The 19,409-nt window shown below is 33.9% G+C and overlaps 1 protein-coding gene across 2 annotated transcripts; it reads right to left on the bottom strand.

The window, feature by feature from the left end:
- Positions 1-14,704: 14,704 nt before the first annotated feature.
- Positions 14,705-19,117, bottom strand: LOC144555311 (putative sugar phosphate/phosphate translocator At3g11320). 2 transcript variants are annotated; one of them, XM_078303601.1, is made up of 4 exons: positions 18,427-19,117; positions 16,574-16,677; positions 15,911-16,139; positions 14,705-15,254 (listed from the first exon to the last, which is right to left on the bottom strand). In XM_078303601.1, exons 1-4 carry the CDS (start codon positions 18,910-18,912, stop codon positions 15,108-15,110), a joined length of 966 nt encoding a protein of 321 aa, XP_078159727.1. In that variant the 5' UTR covers positions 18,913-19,117; the 3' UTR covers positions 14,705-15,107. The 2 variants fall into 2 exon arrangements, with proteins under 2 accessions (XP_078159727.1, XP_078159726.1); XM_078303600.1 differs by lacking the exon at positions 18,427-19,117 and adding an exon at positions 17,061-17,742.
- Between the last annotated feature and the right edge of the window lie 292 nt (positions 19,118-19,409).

Genomic DNA, 19,409 nt, shown 5'->3' with positions numbered 1-19,409 from the left:
AAAGGGGGAGATTGTTGTTCTAGCAATAATCTTTTTAGTCTATTTGACTAATTTGCAAAAACATACAACTATTAAATTTTACGATTTCTTCTATTTTAGAATTATGCAGGTTTAAGTCAAATGGAATTGCAATATGGAATACTTGAACTGAAGAAATCATGAAGACTTATCAAGAATGTAAATTGTAAAATCTAAACTTGGTAAAATGTTTTTGATGTTGTTTCAACAGGATAAAAATGTTGGTAACGTTTGTAAAACGTTATAACGATTATACCTTAAGAAAACGCTGTGAAACAACTTGATCAAAGGCAAAGGAATCAAAAAAATATGCTGTAACATTTTAAAAAGTTACAACGTTTTCTGTAACGTTTTAGAAATTATGATGTAACATTTTAAAAAGTTACAACGTTTTCTGTAACGTTTTAGAAATTGTGCTGTAACGTTTTAAAAAGTTATAACATTTTCTGTAACGTTTTAAAACGTTATGTAACGTTTTAATTAAATTCAGACTTCAAACAATTCCTGTTTTTGATCAAGATTTTACAGAACAAAACGTTATGTAACGTTTTACAACCGTTGTAACGTTTTGGATCGATTAGCTGAGCTGTCAGAAAATTAAAAACCTAAAATCGCATTATAAGATAAAACGTTGTAACGTTTTACCTCAATTTGCTCTTTCTGGAGCTATCTCTATAAATAGAGCAGTGGGGTCTCTTCCCCACTTAACCTAGCCGTCCCTAAACTTCAAAAGAGGCGATTTTCTGAGAGCTTGGTTCCACCATTGTTGATTGAGCTTAAAACTTCAATATCTCTCAATCAATCTCAAACAACCTCAAACCCACTTCACTAATATCTAATTAGATTAGGTTAGAGTGATCTATTGAGTGTTTCTCTTGTTCTTGAGTAGCTTGTGTGACTTCCCTTGTTTGTAAGGGCTCGCCGGCTCAAATCTCGAGTTGCTCGTGTGACTTCCCTTGGTTGTAAGGGCTCGCCGGCGCTCATCTCTCGTTGGCCGTGACTTCCCGTTTTGTAAGGGCTCACGGTTCACAAATTGTAATCCTTTCATATTGGGTAATAGAAAGGCGCACCTAGAAAGAGGTTGCGACGCCCCGGAGACGTAGGCCTTTGTTTTGCCGAACTCCGTTATCATCCCGCGTGTCAATTTCTCTAAACTCATCTCTTTTACTTTTAATTGCAATTTAATTTCAGTTTTCGAGCTAATTAGCGGTGCCCCTAAGAACAACAGATTGGCGTATGACTAGCCCAAACCTCCATGAAATTAAATCCAATTTTTCCTCCAGCCAACATAATTTTATAAAACGAACCAGACGAGTAGATCCCATTAGAAGACCATCGCCAAATTAGTGAGTCATCTTGTTCGTTAAATAAGGTCTCTATGTAAACCTCTTGATCTCTGAAAGCAAGTTCATAAGCTTCACGAAGTGACATAGCTTGGTACCTCGGTCTCATACCTCCATCTTTAAAAGAACGGTTTGGAGCTCCATCCCATGAATCATACCAATATGAAATTAGCATCCCCATCCCAACTGACCATTGCGCTAACCAGTGGAAGAAGTGCTTAATTTTAAACAATTGCTGCCAAAAAAATGAGACTCCAACTTTCCAAGTAACCGGTCCTATAGACCGAATATTTTTGCCTTCTGATTTTCAAAATTATCTCACCCCATAAACCATGCAGTTAGTGATATGCTTTCCACCACCATCTTAACAACAAAGGAATATTTCTAATCTCAATGTTTGGAACTCCCAACCCGCCATATTTGTTTTGGAATATATACAAACCGCATCCCAATTTAATTAAGTTTATTTGATTGTTGGAGATCTATATATTCAGGGGAGAATATACAAATTGTTCTTCATTTTCAAACCAACAAACAAAATATCTCTCTTCATAAATTATTAACAAAATGTCCTTGTGGGCTCCACTTTCTCCTCCCTTTCCTCTCCCTCTCACTTCTCCTCATTTACTCTCCATCATTTTTATTTAAAATGAAGGGCTATGACATACCAACTAATATAAAACACATTTACTTGTTGCATAATCTATTGTGTTTTATTTAAGAAACCAATCACTTTATGCAATTTTTTATTTCAAATGGAGGATTATACAACAGACCATAAAATATAAAACACATCAAGATTGATTTCTTATTTGATGTTGGTGATTAAATTGTTTTCAATGTAAAGATTGTAGTAAAATTATTTATTATTATGTTATTAATATTTTTTACTAGATCCATGAAATATATAGCGAATATTATTTTCTTAATATTTTATACTTTATTCATATTAGTGTTTGTGGCACATAAAGGCCAACTTTAAGATTTTTTATAAAATAGGATATATGCATCATATATCATATTTATAACATTTGATTGTAAATTTAGTTACGTATTATAAATTATCAAAATTGTCAAAATTGAAAATTTATTAAATGAACTTCATAACAAGATCATGCTAAATCTAGAATTTTAGTAAAAAAAAAATTAATTTGTGTTATTATTATGTTTTCAATTGTTAATGCTCAATATTCACGGTCCGTATAGAGCAGGAACAAAGTTTGCATTTATTGTTGTTATTATGTTTTATTTTTATTTTTTGTTATATCATTTTTTCAAGCTTGCGTACAGGAACAAAATAATAAGAAAATAATATTCGCTACATATTTTATGGATCTAGTAGAAAATATTAATAACATAATAATAAATAATTTTACTACAATCTTTACATTAAAAGCAATTTAATCACCAACATCGAATAAGAAACCGATCTTGATGTGTTTTATATTTTATGGTCTGTTGTATAATCCTCCATTTGAAATAAAAAATTGCATAAGGAGATTGGTTTCTTTAATAAAACATAACATATTATGCAACAAGGAAATGTGTTTTATATTTGTTGGCATGTTTGCTAACCCTCCATTTTAAATAAAAATGATGGAGAGTAAATGAGGAGAAGTGAGAGGGAGAGGAAAGGGAGGAGAAAGTGGAGCCCACAATAGCATTTTGTTAATAATTTATGAAGAATGATATTTTGTTTGTTGGTTTGAAAATGAAGAACAATTTGTACATTCTCCCATATATTCAGTAACAAATTTATTAAGTTTATTTTAAATTTTTTATTTAATTTATGTATTTTTAATAAATTATTATCAAAATAATTATCAGTGTTCCTCCTCAATCAGAAAAACAACAAAGCAGTACACATCAACAGATCATGACAGAACTTTTAACTAACCATCCCTAATCCCTTCCAGTAAATGGTTGGTTGATGAATGTACATTTTGTTGTTTTGCCTCTAAACCATATAGGTCCATGCAAGCAAATTGCTAATTAAAAAAAGAAAAGCAAACTAACACAATAATAATAGAGAATTAATAAAAAGCATACATGGAGCATGTGTGGTGGATGGAGAATAGGAGCATGTGCAGACCAACTACTGCAGTACTGCACCTACTGCACGTGCCAATCACTCATCTAATCTTGCTATATATGATGTGTCGCACTCTTTTTAGTTTTAGGTTGACGCCATCTTGTACTACACTACATATCAAGGGGGTCATAATAATCTAAAATTCATTGGAATAGAATTAATTTCAGAGAGTTCTCTAATTAACATTCATCGAACAAATTAATGTTAGAGTAGAATTAATAGATGTATATCTTAATATATATGAGTAAAGCTAGCGTGTGTTTTGCTCACTAAAAATGTCTATCGGATTGGGTTCAAACGATGAATCTAAAATGTTAAAAATCATCTATTTCACGAGTGATGAATGTACATATAATATTTTGAAACTTTTGAATTCATTTAGTACAAAGTCAAGCGGTCAAAACAATGATGAAAAACAAATACATAAAATAAGTTATAATTTTTTTTTACCGCTTGACTTTGTAATAAATGAATTCAAATCTTGAAAATTTTAGCATATATATGCATTGCTCCTGGAGTGTATGGATTTTAACGGTTTGGATTCATCGTTTGAAGTCAATTCTATAGACTTTTGAAGTTGTCACTACAGCAGAATTGATTTTCTGCGACCGGTATCAGCGACCGGTGCTAACGCCAGTCGCAGAAAATCAATTTCTCCTCCAAAAAAACGAATTTCATTCAAAGTCAGGCGACCAAATTTATCAGCGACCGGTATCAGCGACCGGCGTCAAGACCGGTCGCTGATAGTTTTTTTTTTTATTAATGCCGCTGAAATTTTGGAAAAAAATGCGCGGCTAAAAAAAAATAAAACGCGCCATCCCGACGAAACCCTCTCCGCCAAAACCCTCTCCTCCAGTTCGCGCAAGAAAGGGGCTGCCTCCCTTCTTCTTCGTTGTCGCTGCCTACAAGCCCCACCCGGTCTCTCTCGCTGATCTCCATTCCTCTCCTCCCTAGCCTCAACCCCTCTTTCTCACTTCCGTTTAGGAAGGCGACTGCTAAAAAATGACGGCTCCGCCTCTCATGCTCCGATCCCGAGCTTTAGTTCGCAAGGCTTCCGCCTCTCTACGCAATTTCAATTGGTCTTGAGATGCCTCCAGTTGTTCGCCCAGTTCGTCGCACTTCCAGCATTCACAGGTTCGCTTCCCTCCGTCCCTCCCCACCTTCATCCGTTGAAGACCCTACAAACAAATCTCTCCTTTTCTTTTTTGTTCCTTTTAATTTTACCATTTGGAACTTATAACAAGTCCTAATTGTAGATTACCACTAATTTCGGCAGGATTGTTATCATCGCTACCTCTTCAAAGTGCAATTGCCTCATGTCGTCTTAAATCAACCCTTTCAGCAGAATCACAGAGCTGGGGTTTGATTCCACAAGGTACGGTCTTGGTGAACATTTTTTAGAAAATTTGGATTAGCTGAATTAAACATCAGACTTGTTTCACAGATGGCAACTATTGGATCCATAATCTTGGTAATGCCCTCAGACTTGTTTAATGGGGGGGTTAGATTATGTTGGCAAGGTAATAAAAAGGTGAATTTGCAATTTACAATTAAGGCATGAGCATAGTGAATTTCTACTTTGCTATGGTTGATTTGGTCTGATTGGAGATAATTAACTTTATGGACAATGCTGCTGGTTCATGTATTATGGTGCCATAACTGTTTGTAAATTATGGATTTTAGATGGTAGAAATTTAATAAGGCCAAAATGAACGGATTGCTTAATTGTTACAAATGATTTTAATAATTCATTTTATTGGCATACTTTGGATAGCTCTGTCATTTTATTGGCCGCTGGTATGACTCCTGGTACACTTCAGCTTTTGTTGCAGCTGGTATGGCTGCTGGTATTACCACTGGTACGTACTGAACCGACTTTGGTGCCCTCTGAAGCTTTGGTCTCATGTTATCTTCATTTTTGTACACAACACAATTGGTCTCATGTTTCTTTTTAAGGTACACATTTGTACTTGCTTATTTGTAGATTGGTATTTTCATTTGTAGATTACTCATAAGATAATTTCACTTTAATAGCCTTGAGAATTTATTTATATTTGAACTTAAATTTTAATAGCCTTGGGTCAAAAATACCCTTCTGTTGAAAACTGGTAAATCATAGAACATAAACTCTGATTCTTGTAAAATAAATAGGACAGTCAGATAGAGGATTTAATTTCATGCAGTTTAGGCTCAAATTTTGATCAATTTGGATTTTTTTGCTATTTTTAATGAATATTTGAAGTTCAGCCTTTGAAATGGCAAAAAACAGCAAAAATGACAGCACTGTTCCCAGTTTACCCCTGTGACAGATCAGCCAGTGCAGGCTGATCAAAAGTCCAAATCCAAAATCCACTTACACAGTTAGATAGAGGATAGAAAAACAAGTGGTTTAGAGCGAAGTTTTCTCCATTTGGATTTTTCTGCTATTTTCTAGCTATTTTCAAAGTTGACTTTTCAGAAATATAAAAACAGCATATTATACATTATATATGATTTGAATTTCTCCCTATCGGCTTATCGTTTGAAGCTGAAATTTCTCGCAATAAGTCCTTGTTTGGTACCTTTTATTAATTGGTGTTACTATCGTTTGCATTTGTTAGATTCATGACCAATCATCATGCTCAGAGAGAACTCACTGAAATCTATGTTTCACTACAAATGTAAGAAACATCTTTAGAAAATAAGTAAATTTGTAACTAATGGAGTTTATAACTTTGTAGAAAAATATCAATGTGTGTATATATATGTGATGTTTTTTATTTATGTTATATGATATCATATTGTATGTTAATATTGAATTGTTATATGATATTTGATATTAAATTCGAATCGAGCTATTATGTATATTATGATTATTTGATATTATATTCGAATCGAGCTATTATGTATATTATGATTATTTGATATTATATTCGAATCGAGCTATTATGTATATTATGATTATTTGATATTATATTCGAATCGAGCTATTATTTGATATTATTGTTTGATTTGATATTATTGTTTGATAGTATTGTGAAAATGTGATATTTAGATAATGTGGTATTATTATTGTGTTATTTAGTAAAATTTGAATTATGTAAATGTGGAATTAATATGTTAATACCTACATTTTGCAACAAAAAAAAAACAAAAAAAAACAACAGCGACCGGGTTTTGGGTATCAGCGACTGTATTTTGGATCGCAGATACCTTTTTCTGACGTCAGCAAAAAACAACAGCGACCAAAAAAATTGGTCGCAGAAAAAATATCAGCGACCGGATGACGTCATTCAGCGACCGGTGACGTCATCGAAAGAGTATCTGCGACAATGCTTTCAGCGACCGGGGTATCAGCGACCGGAATCAGCTTTCTGCGACCGGACTAACTATCAGCGACCGGCAACATAACTTTCTGCGACCGGAATTACGGTCGCAGAAAATCAATTCTGCTGTAGTGTGTGTTCACCAAATTCTCTTGGTGAATACAACACACGCTAGCTTTGCTCTCTTAATATATATCTTATTGAAACCAACTTTTAACTCTGAGCATATATATCCTCTGTCTCGAATAATAGATTTGGAATTAATCCATTAATTAACAACTATATATATGGCAAATGATAACGATAAGAATATTATATTTCTCTGAAATCAAACAAAAACTTTAAATTATAGAAAAATTAACATATTGTTAGTTTTGTATGTTGGTTGTGCGTACATAAATTTTTATATAATTTAAAAATGTCATTATTATTGATTAATCACATATATATCTTTAAATAACAATCATTGCAATTCATTTAATGAAATATGCAACTTGTATCGAATTAGTTCATCTTTTTCCATGTGTAAGATGTGCATGAACTAATATAAATAACATTATAATTGCCGACTAATTTCAGAATTATATATAAGTTAACATTACGGTTGTTAAAATTGTCAAATCCATTATTAATAAATCATGACTATAAATTTTAATACGGTCAGAGAGACAGAGATATGAGCTCCAGATCGAGCTATATATTTCATAAAATGAGCTTGCATAGGTTTAAGGAAATAGAAGAAAACAAAAATACTTCACTTGGAAACTTCAAACAAAAACAATAAATAATTAATACTGAGCAACAGAAGTGTGCTAACCCTAGACAATTAGAACTCAGATATATATGCATGCATCTGGTTGTACTCTTAGGATAAGGCATGAATTAATTGATTAATGTACAGCTGAATGTATGGTCGGTACTAAGTAAATTGAAGGATGATAGGTTTCTTTGGTTCATTTAGACTCGGCTTCAGGATAACGCAATGGGCCGGTAGGAAAGGGAGCAGAGGAAGACCGATCTAACCGTATTCGATTGCTCGTTCTAAAACAATAAAAATGAAAGGGACCGGACACAAGAGGGTGGAAGGTGAAATCACGGTATAATTTCAACAATTTTTTCATCGATATTCTCATCCCAAATCGGAGTGTAGAAAAAGTAACTTCTTTTACCTGCTCCATCTGTTTCATCTTTTTTTTCTTTGCTTTATATGTGCTGCTCTGAAACAAAGTTTTAATTACTTAGTAAATAAATAATTAAAGTGGTCTTTCTAGACTCAACGAAGAAAATTAATTAACAATTTAACATGCATGCACCGGGACATGCCTTCAGCTTTAGATAATTAGTTAGTGAACCCCCAATCCATCCCCTCATACCCCTCAATATGTATGAATTATGATGATGTGCTTGATCATATCATCACAAGTACTGCAGTAAAAAGGGTAGCAATATATAGCATTGGTTAATTTATTACAAGCGTAAGAATGAATGTACCCATACGGGTTAATTACGGGCGATCATCATCATGAGCGCTATGTTACAAATGGTTATTTTCAGAATCAGGGAATCAATCAAAACATCAGATTACTTGTAAATTGTAATATAATAAAATATGCAATTAAGATGATAAGTATTGGATCTATCAGGATCAGGGACACCGCATAGATTTTGCTTCCATCACTGATCTGTATTGGGAATATTAAGTTAATATGGCCAAACTTTGTATGTTCCCCGTGTAACGAGTCTTCAGTAGTTTAGCAGTCTTCGAATTCTTTAGATCTCAGAAAGACCTCCGCATCTCTTCCAACAACCAACATGATTTTACGCGATAGATTCGAATCAAACGATTAGGTTAAATGTCATTACTTTTATATTTCACTAATAGTTAAAATAGCTGATAGGCTGATAGCGATGCTATCGTTCACCATATATATATTTATTTTGATTTTTAATTATGTAAGATGTGCATTCTATATATATATTTAATTAAAGATGACAAATTTTTAGAATTATATAAATATATTGATAACTAAATTTTTGACGATCATGAATGACAACCAACTCAATGATTGTCAAATAAATTATTTAAAGTCTATGATTTTAAAAAGTTGTGTATAAATTTTAGTGCAAATAATAAAAACTATGAATAGGCAAACAATTCTGGAATTATACTAAAACTATGCACGATTACGGATTACCTAATCATATACTAAATATAATTGTTTTATATTAATAACAATGCATATTGTTAAATTTGTTAAATAAAATTGGTTGTCTACATATCATTTCCCAAAAAAAAAACCTACACCACAATACCGGGAATAATTAATTTTTATGTACATGAAAAATATAAATTATGTTTATATAAAACATCATAGTTCCTTAGTTATGAGCTAAGAACATAGTTGGTTCTCATAAATATTTCAACTTTTTAAAATGATAATAAAACATTATAAGCTTTAAGACTTAGATTTCATGGTGATTTTTTTCATTATGATCACTAGTTTTTAGATAAAAAATGAGGATTAAAGTCCTCATTTGTTATAATATTGTATCACGATCGCTATTTTATGCCTTATTGTAGATCAAGACACTAAATTGCTAAAAAAATTATAAAGTTTATCGACATGAAATACTATAACAAGTTTAGAGCGACCACTATAAATACTATCAAAATATTAATTTGATCATAATTATAACAGCATGCAGATTTAGACATTCAAGTTCATTTGTGACCGAATATATATGTATGGAGCACTGTAGAATTGTATCACACGCTTAGTTGATAAATTGTAGGCAGGTCGATGTGTCAAGGAATCGGAGCCGTCCGATGGACATCAAATCAAATTTAGTCTGATTGTTATGTTAAAATCGTTCAATTTGACCAACAATTTTTCGATTTATGCAGATCAAGTGCGCATGAATCTGAATGCTAGCCTAACAGCTCTAATTAGACATTAGACTGAATTAGGCCATGAGCCTACCAGACCACCACCACAACCACCCCCAATGTGTCAAACGTAGGCTTGTTAGCCCACAGTTCGACCCGATCTTCTAAATATCCAGCACCTATTTTCCATGAAACATGGGCCGGATCGTTCTTTTGTTTAATAGTTTATATATACTGGTTTATTTGATTACTAAGCTCTGGTTATCAAGCTTAGAGGTATGGTTGGTTTGTGCTGCTTCCGGTATTTTTTTTCTTTTTCTTTTTTTTGGGGGTAAGAACTGAGTTCCCGAAGTAAAATACAAATGAAAAGGTATTTAGCCTGCTTTATCTAATAAAAATAAAAAATAGCTTATATTCCTTTTAACTTCTCTGCGTTGAGAAGGAAAAATTGAGAGTTTAATGGAAAAACATTTTTACTTCTTTGATATACGAGAATATGAGATATGTCATTAGAAATGAATTTCATAAAACATTTTGGCACTATTGATATAGATATTGATTCAGGTTAATTGAGTCCGCATAAATTCCTAGGCATCTGAAAATAATATGCACAAAATTATCTAAGAGAGACGCTTATTATTCGAACTTGAATCTATGATTAATGGTTCGAAGTCAGATATACGATTTTTGACGTAAATGCATTGCATTAAAAACATAATAACAGTAACAGTTCACATTTATTATTTAACGTTTTGATTTTAAACTATTTGATGAAAAAACTAGTTGTGCTCATGATTTGACATTAAATATGATAAATTGAATCTTTCCTTTAAATAATTTAGAGTATCTTACTTTATAGGTACGGTGAATGTGGAGTGGTTACTCCAAACAGTATTTGTCTGCGTTTCTTTAATAATGTATTGATGTCATAAAATTGTTTTTTTCTCAAACAATTTAGTGTAAGGTCAGCTACGTTAGTATAGTTATTTTAGCAAAAAGAATAAGAAATCTTAAGAGTTAGGCATGCAACAATTTAGGTCAGAAGTTGCCTTTAATGACCCATTTATCACACATTTAATTTGGTCAATTGGTGTATCAATTTTTACAACAATCAAGCCTTGAGCTTTTTGTGAAAAAAAATAATTTTAAAATAAATTAGGTGTGCAATAACTTAGGTAAGCAGTCGCCTTTAGTTCCAGTATCAGATACTATGCCTTTTCTAATTCGATTAAAAAAATAATCGTCTGAACCAAATTTTATTCTTAGGAACACCAATGACAATTTATTTAGGAAAAACGCCAGTGCATTTTATTTAAATTTACTTTGATAGGTAGTTTTAAAAATTTGTTTTCACGGGTGTGCTATGTAGTGAGTTCGTTGAATTTTTTTTTTTTTAAAAAAACAACATTAATCAGTATTAGCATCAAATAGGCTTTAAATGTTCTTTTAAGTTTACTGCTAGCAAGGTATATTTTATCAGACTTTAAATCCATTTCTGTAAAAAATATATATATATAGAAAAGGTAACGTCCCCTGGACTACAGTCCTCCGAAAATCCCCGTGTGTAAAAGTTTTCCCTTTTTAGCTTAGTTCTGACGAGCTTTCAACTGCCACAACTGCCATAATTTCAAGTACAATATGTATGTTTACAGGATAATATGTGTATGCTTATAGGATAATATGTGTATGTTTACAGGATAATATGTGTATGTTCACAGGATACTATGTGTATGTTCATAGAAGGTGGTCTCCAATAGCTGTCACGCGTTTTCAACAGCTGTCACGTGTTTTTAATAGCTTTCACGCGTTTTTATGTTGACAGGATTTGTTGAATTAGTTTACAGGATTTAGTATTGATATTTACATAATTAGTTGAAAATATTCAGAGATTTTTGGGGGACTGTTAGCTGCTTCTATATATATATATATACAGAGAGAGAGAGAGAGAGATAGTAAGGCTACGCTACTTTGCGAATTAAAACGGATTGTTTACTATTTACAGCAAAACAACAATTTTCAAAATTGCTTAATAAACAGTAAAAAAATTCCAAAAAAATGTAAAATTTGGTCTCTAAGCACTTTTCAATATAGATATCACATCTAATAGTTCGGATCGGTCATTTGGATTTTCAAAATGAAAATACGGCGTGGAGTACAAACGCATTTTACTCCATGGCTCACCGTAGCTCATCTATATATATATATATATATATGAGATGAGCTACGCTAGTCCATGGAGTAAAATGAGTTGGTGCTCCATGGCACTATATTTTTATTTTGAAAATCCAAACGATCGATCCGAACTGCTCAACATGATCTCCATATTGAAATGTACTTGGAGACCAAATTTTATATTTTTTTTTATTTTTTTACTATTTATTAAGCAATTTTGAAAATCGATGATCCGATGGTCCATAAATTACTGTTCACAGCAAAACAATAATTTTCAAAATTGCTTAATAAATAGTAAAAATAAAAAAAAAATGTAAAATTTGGTCTCCAAGCACATTTCAATATGGAGATCACATCTAATAGTTCGGATCGGTCATTTGGACTTTGAATCCGGTGATTTATAGTCCAATGTACAAAAATGCATATGCATTGCAATGTATGGTAGCCTTACTATATGTCTGTGTGTGTGTGTGTGTGTGTGTGTAGAGAGAGAGAGAGAGTCTGGTTAATGTCATAACGTTATAATTTCAGCCTAAGTTATAACGAGTCAGTATTTGTGATTTCAAAGTCTGACAGTCGATCTGAACCGTTCAAGTTAATCTCCATATTAAATTGTGCTTGGAGACCAAATTTTACATTTTTTAGAAATTTTTTACTATTTTTGTAAAAGAATTGAAAAATTTTATTTTTCAGAAATTTTTGGACCATCAAAAATAATGATTTTCAAATATTCTAAATAAATAGTAAAAAAAATTCAAAAAAAATAAAATTTGGTCTCTAAGTACAATTTAATATAGAGACCAACTTGACAAATTCGGATCGACGTTTTGAAGTTTAAAATTGCAAAATATAAGTGTGAAATAAAACACTTGCTTTACTTCGTGAAGCACCGTTAGGGCTGGCAAAAAAAATCGTAGTTCGTGATTTGATTCGAGTTTAATTCGATTTGAAATGGGTTCGAATTGAAATGAACCAAACCAGGTTCGGTTCAAAATTAATTCAAACCAAACTCAAACCTAGCCTGGTTCGATCGAAATGGGTTCGCGAACTTTTATAGTTCAAATCTCATAATAACATCGGTCATTCATTTACCTGATGAAATTAAAACCCAAGATAGAGAGTCATAATTTAACTTAGCCAACGCTCTATCGCTCTCAAATCTTAATAACCTAATTCTCTCTCCGCCTCTCCCTAACTCACTCTCCCTCTCGCTTTAAAACTTAGCGGACGCTCTCGGCGACTGGCTATCTCTCCAGCCATCACTCCTCTCTCCGGCCTAGATGGTTGTCTCTCTTGTCTCTTCGGTCGTCTCTCCTCCGCCTTCTCTACCTTTCGGATTCTCACTTCATTAGATGGTCCGATCGAGAGTTTGATCGAGTGAGCACTCGAGGTACAATTACTTGTTTTACTGCATATTTCAGTTCTTGTACTTAATCCTCTTTTTACGATTATTTGTTGTGATGTATTTTTTCATGAACAATTTTTCAACTTAAAAACACTCATTTCGTACCAGTAAAAGGAAGCCATATGAATTTTGTCCTGTGAGAAAAAATTAATGTATAAACTACTGGTATAACTAGGGGTGCTAAAAAATAATTTAGTCCGTGATTCGAATCGGGTTCGATTCGAAAAATGTGTAGTTCTCAATTAATTCGATTCGAAATGGGTCAATTCGAAACGAATCAAACCAGGTTCGGTTCGAATCTTATTCAAACCTAAGGTAAGTTCAGTTCGGTTCGATTCGTTGCCACCTCTAAGCACCGTAGCCCAACTATATATATGAAGAAAATGATATTATGGAACACTGCATCTATTTAAGGAAAAAAAAAAAAAGGGAATATCAAGATCAGTTAAAAGTAATAATTAAACAGAATCAAACCCAAGCACACACACAAGTCCAACCTCAACCGAAACCCTTTTGTACAATAAGATAAATAAAAAAAGGACCATTTAGTACAATGAGATGTATAAAAAAAAGGGAAAGGAATAATGTGATATTCTTGTTTAACGAACTGTATTGATGAATCATGAATGGACGAGTACAGTATCCACGACAGTGTCTGGTGTACCAAACGTGATTTAATTGGAAGTTTGGAACCAAAATCCCTTGTAGTGAGTTTGGCATATCTATGAACTTCTCTGAACCTAAAACAGATGTAGACAAAATTAAATTTGTTCAAAGGCATGTTCATTCAAGAAAGGACCACATTTATCTTCTCAAATTGGTCCATTTGCTAGAGTTTGAGACAATCCATTTACCAGTAAAGCGCAAAATTTCAATTTAAACTTAATTGATAGTTGAAAACGGTTCAAACGTCTTTATTTTTTGTACCTCCATCATATATTTATTTTTTAATTTTCTAATAACAAAAATTATAAATTTATATATTAAATATAATCATTAGATGCAAACCTCCCTCTTGATAGTTCACTGTTGTTTGCTAGCTTATGGGTCTACGACGAGGCCCAATTCTTGTATTATGATGGATCAGCCTTCGTTCCTAGCATTCCCAGTTAGGCATTTTACGGTCATTCTTTTTTTAAGCTTTTTACGCATTGCCGTATGTACATTTTTTTTTTCTCTAGGTTTTGAAAAATACGGTCAAGTCTGATTGGATTTTCTCTTTTTAGCCAATTGTATTGATATATAGTTTAGATTGGAATTGGAGCACTTTGTACGAGACAAATCAAGTGTTTTGCCTTTTCTTTATATTTTTTTAACCTCAGAGACAAAACTAACAACATTTTAATCAGAAACAAAATCAATCATTTTAGAACCTGATTATAAGTTCAGAAGTGCTGTCACAACTTAATGTGCTACAGAAGCTAATAGCAATAACCATGATACAAGCAAAATTAGTAATCACTATGGAATGGACACAAAAGGTAGCACTGATAACACAGTGATACTGTGTATGAAATATTCATGAATTAATTAAAGATTAAGGCACATGTATAATCTCAGTCAATTCTGAACAAAAAAAGGAACGAACAAAATTATATAAAAAAAAAAATTACATTCTATCATCAACATTCCAGACAAGAAATGCCTCTTCTAAGATTCAGAGAAACTAGGAAGTAATACCATATTTAAGTAATAAAGATATATTTATTACGAATTTCTCTACCCTCCCTAGTTGGCTCAAAACAAAAGAATTTGGGTTGGTTGGGGAAGTCACAGCACCATGCGTGAAAAGAACAGTTTCTACGAATATATCCTGGATATTTTGGCGGAAAATGTATATACCAACTTTAGTTACATCCAGTAATCATTTACCTATTTCTCTCTCCTATTTGTTGCGCTTCTTGGCTTCACTATAAAGTATCACACCAGCAACAGTCACACTATAACCCAACATACCAGTAACGGTCACTGGATTTCTAAAAATCAAAACTGATACCACCACAGCCACTGCTCCCTTTGCATTTCCAAGCACCTACCCAAAATCAAAGTCACACGATCAGAAACTAACAACAAATATTCTTTTCTTTTTCTTTTTTTTGGACTTGAACTGATTTTACGAACACAGCAGTTTTGATAACACCAAAATTATGGTATTATTTGCAGGTAAACAATACACTGTTTAAGCCAAGAAAAATATGAATCACTTGTAATAACAATATTGCTTAATTTTAATTCATCCTGGACATGGAAGAAGTGTAATTATTTCTCTTTTCAGAATTAATGTATTTTTATCAAACTCATCAAGTCACTATAACATTAACATCCAACACTGTGGTGTTAGAAAAACACCCAACACTATGGTGTTATTTGCAGATGATAGCAAACTCATCAAGTCACTAGAACATCACCGAACAATACCCAACCTTCCCCAAATCAATTCCACAATTACAAAATTGGACCTCACAACCCAAACCCAGCTTGCCTGATTTAAATTTATCTTGTGAAACTATAATTTCTGGTAGGGAAACATTGTAAATCTTAAAGGAAACACCTTCTTTATATATTGATGATCATAACTGTTATGGGCTCTTGCATGAATAGCATTATGCACCAGATGAGAATTTCATAAAGAAACCATGTAAGTGAGATATTTAAGATAGGGTAAGGTTGAGAACAGCTGGTACGCACCTGGAGGGTGAGAGGACTAGTATGCTTGGTGACCAAGAAATTGGTGAGGTTGACGAAGTAGGCGAGGCAAGAATTGAACAGCAAGTACCAAATAATCTTAAAATCCTCTCTGGCTAGTGCAATGGTCTTACCCACCACGTTTTCTTCCATAAATAGTGTTGCTGGCAGCAGCAGCACCACTGCCACTGGAGCCATGTACAATAGTAGATTCATGGAATTTAGCTTCTCTCTGAGAGAGAAAAGAATGGAGATAAATTTATCAATAACAATTCAAGGAATTTTATTGATACAAGTTGAAAGTAATTACAATTTTACTCTCTGAAGTTCTGAAAACAATCAACCCCAAAAAACAAGTAATTAACCTATAACCCTCTTCTAGAAATAACTCCAATTTCCAAAGAGACAAAAAGAACCGAGAGATGGCGAAAGCCCCTCAATGCAGAGATAAAAATTTAGAGCTACAGTTTAGCATTTCTAAGTGCAGAGGAGCATGAGATTTCTCACATCTTTAAGGAGGTAAAGGCAACATTCATGTATTATTCAAGGTAAACCTAATATTAGAACTATATCTACCAAGTGAGATTGACATTGAGGTACTTATGGTTCACAGAAAATTGTACCATTGAAAGAAAAATAAATTGAGAAGAAACATGTTTAGGATACCCTTCATTGGAGAGAAGAATGCCCTGCAGCACAGTCTTCAGAGCCCTGGCAGCAGTTGCACCAATACACATGATAAAACCAAACAGATGGAAACTTGGCTCCCCCTATATATTCACAAATCAAAATATTTAGAAAATAAAACTATGGAAAAAAATTAGGAACTTGGATGAAGAATACAAAACCCCCAAAGTCCTAAGTGATTTACAATCCTAAAGAATACAAAACAAGTGACTGAACTAAAATGGTTAACTCGCAAATCAGTGAAGTATACTCAGTTTATAACTTCCTACGTGAAATATCAAATATCTCCTATATCTAGCTCATATGTTATAATTTTAGTACACCAAAAGCAACAACCCAAAGAGTACAAAAATAATTATCTATTGAACATTCTTTTGATCAAATAAAAAGGTCCTGAAATTAATAGCGGCTTCAAATAGTCCTAAAATCAATATCGCAATAAGAATTTAAAAAATCACAAACGCACCCCACTAGCAATGACCACACCAGTGACTACAGGAATTAGCGTCGCATAAGTGACCCATGCTTCTCTTTTTGCAGTCATAACAAATGCAAAGACTGCAGTGAAAAATGGAGTAGTGGCCCCCACAGCCTGGTTAAAGCTCACTGGCAAAAATCTCAGCGAAATATTACCGCTCACCACCGACCCACAAAAGACAAAGCTCAAAGCAGCTATCTTACAGAATTGCACCCTAGATCTTACTGTCTGTAACGGAGCAACCCGAAACCAGACTAACGCTATGTAGCTCAGAACAGAGCACGCGGCCATGTGACATGTGGTGAGAAAAATGGGGTACTTGAAGCCGTAGTTGGATAACAAAAACTTGTTTAGAAGAAGCACGCCTATGTTGGAAAAATACCATGATGTGACTAGGCCTACGGTGAAAGCAAGGCCTTTGCGTGGGATCGGCTTGTCCCGATGACGGTTCATTGCTGATAGTTCGTTGTTTGGCATTTTATGTCTGATGTGGGGGCCCCAATTGAAAGATGGTGATTTTTTTCTTTTAATTATTGGAGGAGAAGAAGAAGAATGGTGAAAAAGCATGTTTTGATGGTGTAGTATAGTTTGCTAATTTAAGGTTGCTTGTGAGGGAGATCTGAATCATGTTTCTTATTTCATGGGCTTTGAACCTTTCTTCTTCCAAAGGGCTAAAATATACATTCTATATTTAGAGACCCTCATTGTAAGGACCAAAATTGAAAATAATGAGCCCAATTTTTTTATCCCAGTAATTGTTATTATTAATATGCATTTTCAGCAAAGCATGAGGAATGCAAAAACAAAACCTGAGACGATAATCACCAGAGTGTTAAAACCTACAGAATTCTATGCTTCCCTGAAATCTCTGAGAACCAAATTGCTTTTTTAGACAATATAACCGAGAAATTCAAGTTATATTATAATGCAAAAATGGTTGTATTGTGCAGTCACAACAAAAAAAGTAAAAAAGGGAAAGGGTAACCCTTGAGATCCATAATTAAGAACATAACTCATTAATTGCCCAGTCCCCTCCCCCGCCTTCAACCCCCAAAGGAAAAAAAAAGAAGAGAGATCGGCCAAGTAATTAGCATAGCTTGCGTTCTTTGAAAGCAGCTCAATTTAAGTATCAAGTAGATCTAACATCAGTTACTGTAATCGGATCTAAGACTTATGTCTGCAATTATTCTCAATTTCCTACGATAATAGAAACGTTCGACGAAATGTAAAATTATAAATCATCCGAGCAGATCTAAACACGTCCCGTAAAAAGATTGAAATTTAGAAAATTCAAACTTAATTATCAAGAATTCCAACAAAAAAAAAATTATAGTCCCCAAAATGGAAAACTCACCCCGCTAGCAATGATGACGCCGGTGACCACTGGAATAAGCGTGATGTAGGTGAGCCAGGCCTCTCTCTTGACCGTCATGATGTAGGCAAAAACCGCAGTAAAGAAGGGGGTAGTGGCCCCCACCGCCTGGTTGAAGCTCACGGGTAGGTATCTGAGAGAAATGTTGCCACTGACGACAGATCCGCAGAAGACAAGACTGAGCGCGGAGATCTTGAAGAACTGAACCCTAGATCGGAGTGTCTGGAGCGGCACAAACTTGAACCAGGCGATGGCGATGTAGCTGAGGAGGGAGCACGCCATCATGTGGCACATGGTTAGAAAGATGGGGTACTTGAAGCCGTAGTTAGAAAGGAGGTACTTGTTGAGGAGGAGCACGCCGATGTTGGAGGAGTACCATGCGGCGATCAGACCCACCGTGAAGAAGCGGCCCCCTCCGGCGCCTGACAAGGCTGACCCGGCACCATTGGCGCCACCCTTCGCGGTCATCGTGCGCTCGCTGAAGGGTGGGGCCGGACTAGCAGATGGAATGGGGTTGGATTTGAGGAGCCACGCACGGGATTTGGAGTGGGAGAGCAAGATCGAAGGTGCAGGCGCAGACTTGTCGGTAGACGGAGAGAAGAGAAAGAGAGGGAGAGAGACGGGGTAACTAGTTCGGAGACTTTGCGAGGGGATTTTATTTGAAAATTCTCTCAGGTTGGTAAAAGGTTTAGTCTTCTTATTTAGTACCAAGTTCTAACGCGTTATTATTTCGGTTTTGCCCTTGTTTAAGACTGTAATTGTCATCGGGGGTTAGTGCATGTGCATGAATTATTATGCTATAAGAGAAACGAGCTGAAAATCATTTAGGAGCAGTTCGACAATGACATTAAAAAAAATTAAGAATTAAGTAATTAAACTGTACAATTGATGCTGTCAATTAGAAATGAGATTTTATTAAAATGACCAAATTAGTTACAATAATTGTATCGAGCATATATTGAGAA

The sequence above is a fragment of the Carex rostrata genome, chromosome 6, assembly GCF_964058835.1.
Source record: "Carex rostrata chromosome 6, lpCarRost1.2, whole genome shotgun sequence".
In the NCBI taxonomy this organism is placed as follows: domain Eukaryota; kingdom Viridiplantae; phylum Streptophyta; class Magnoliopsida; order Poales; family Cyperaceae; genus Carex; species Carex rostrata.
This window is presented reverse-complemented; position numbering and strand designations above follow the sequence as displayed.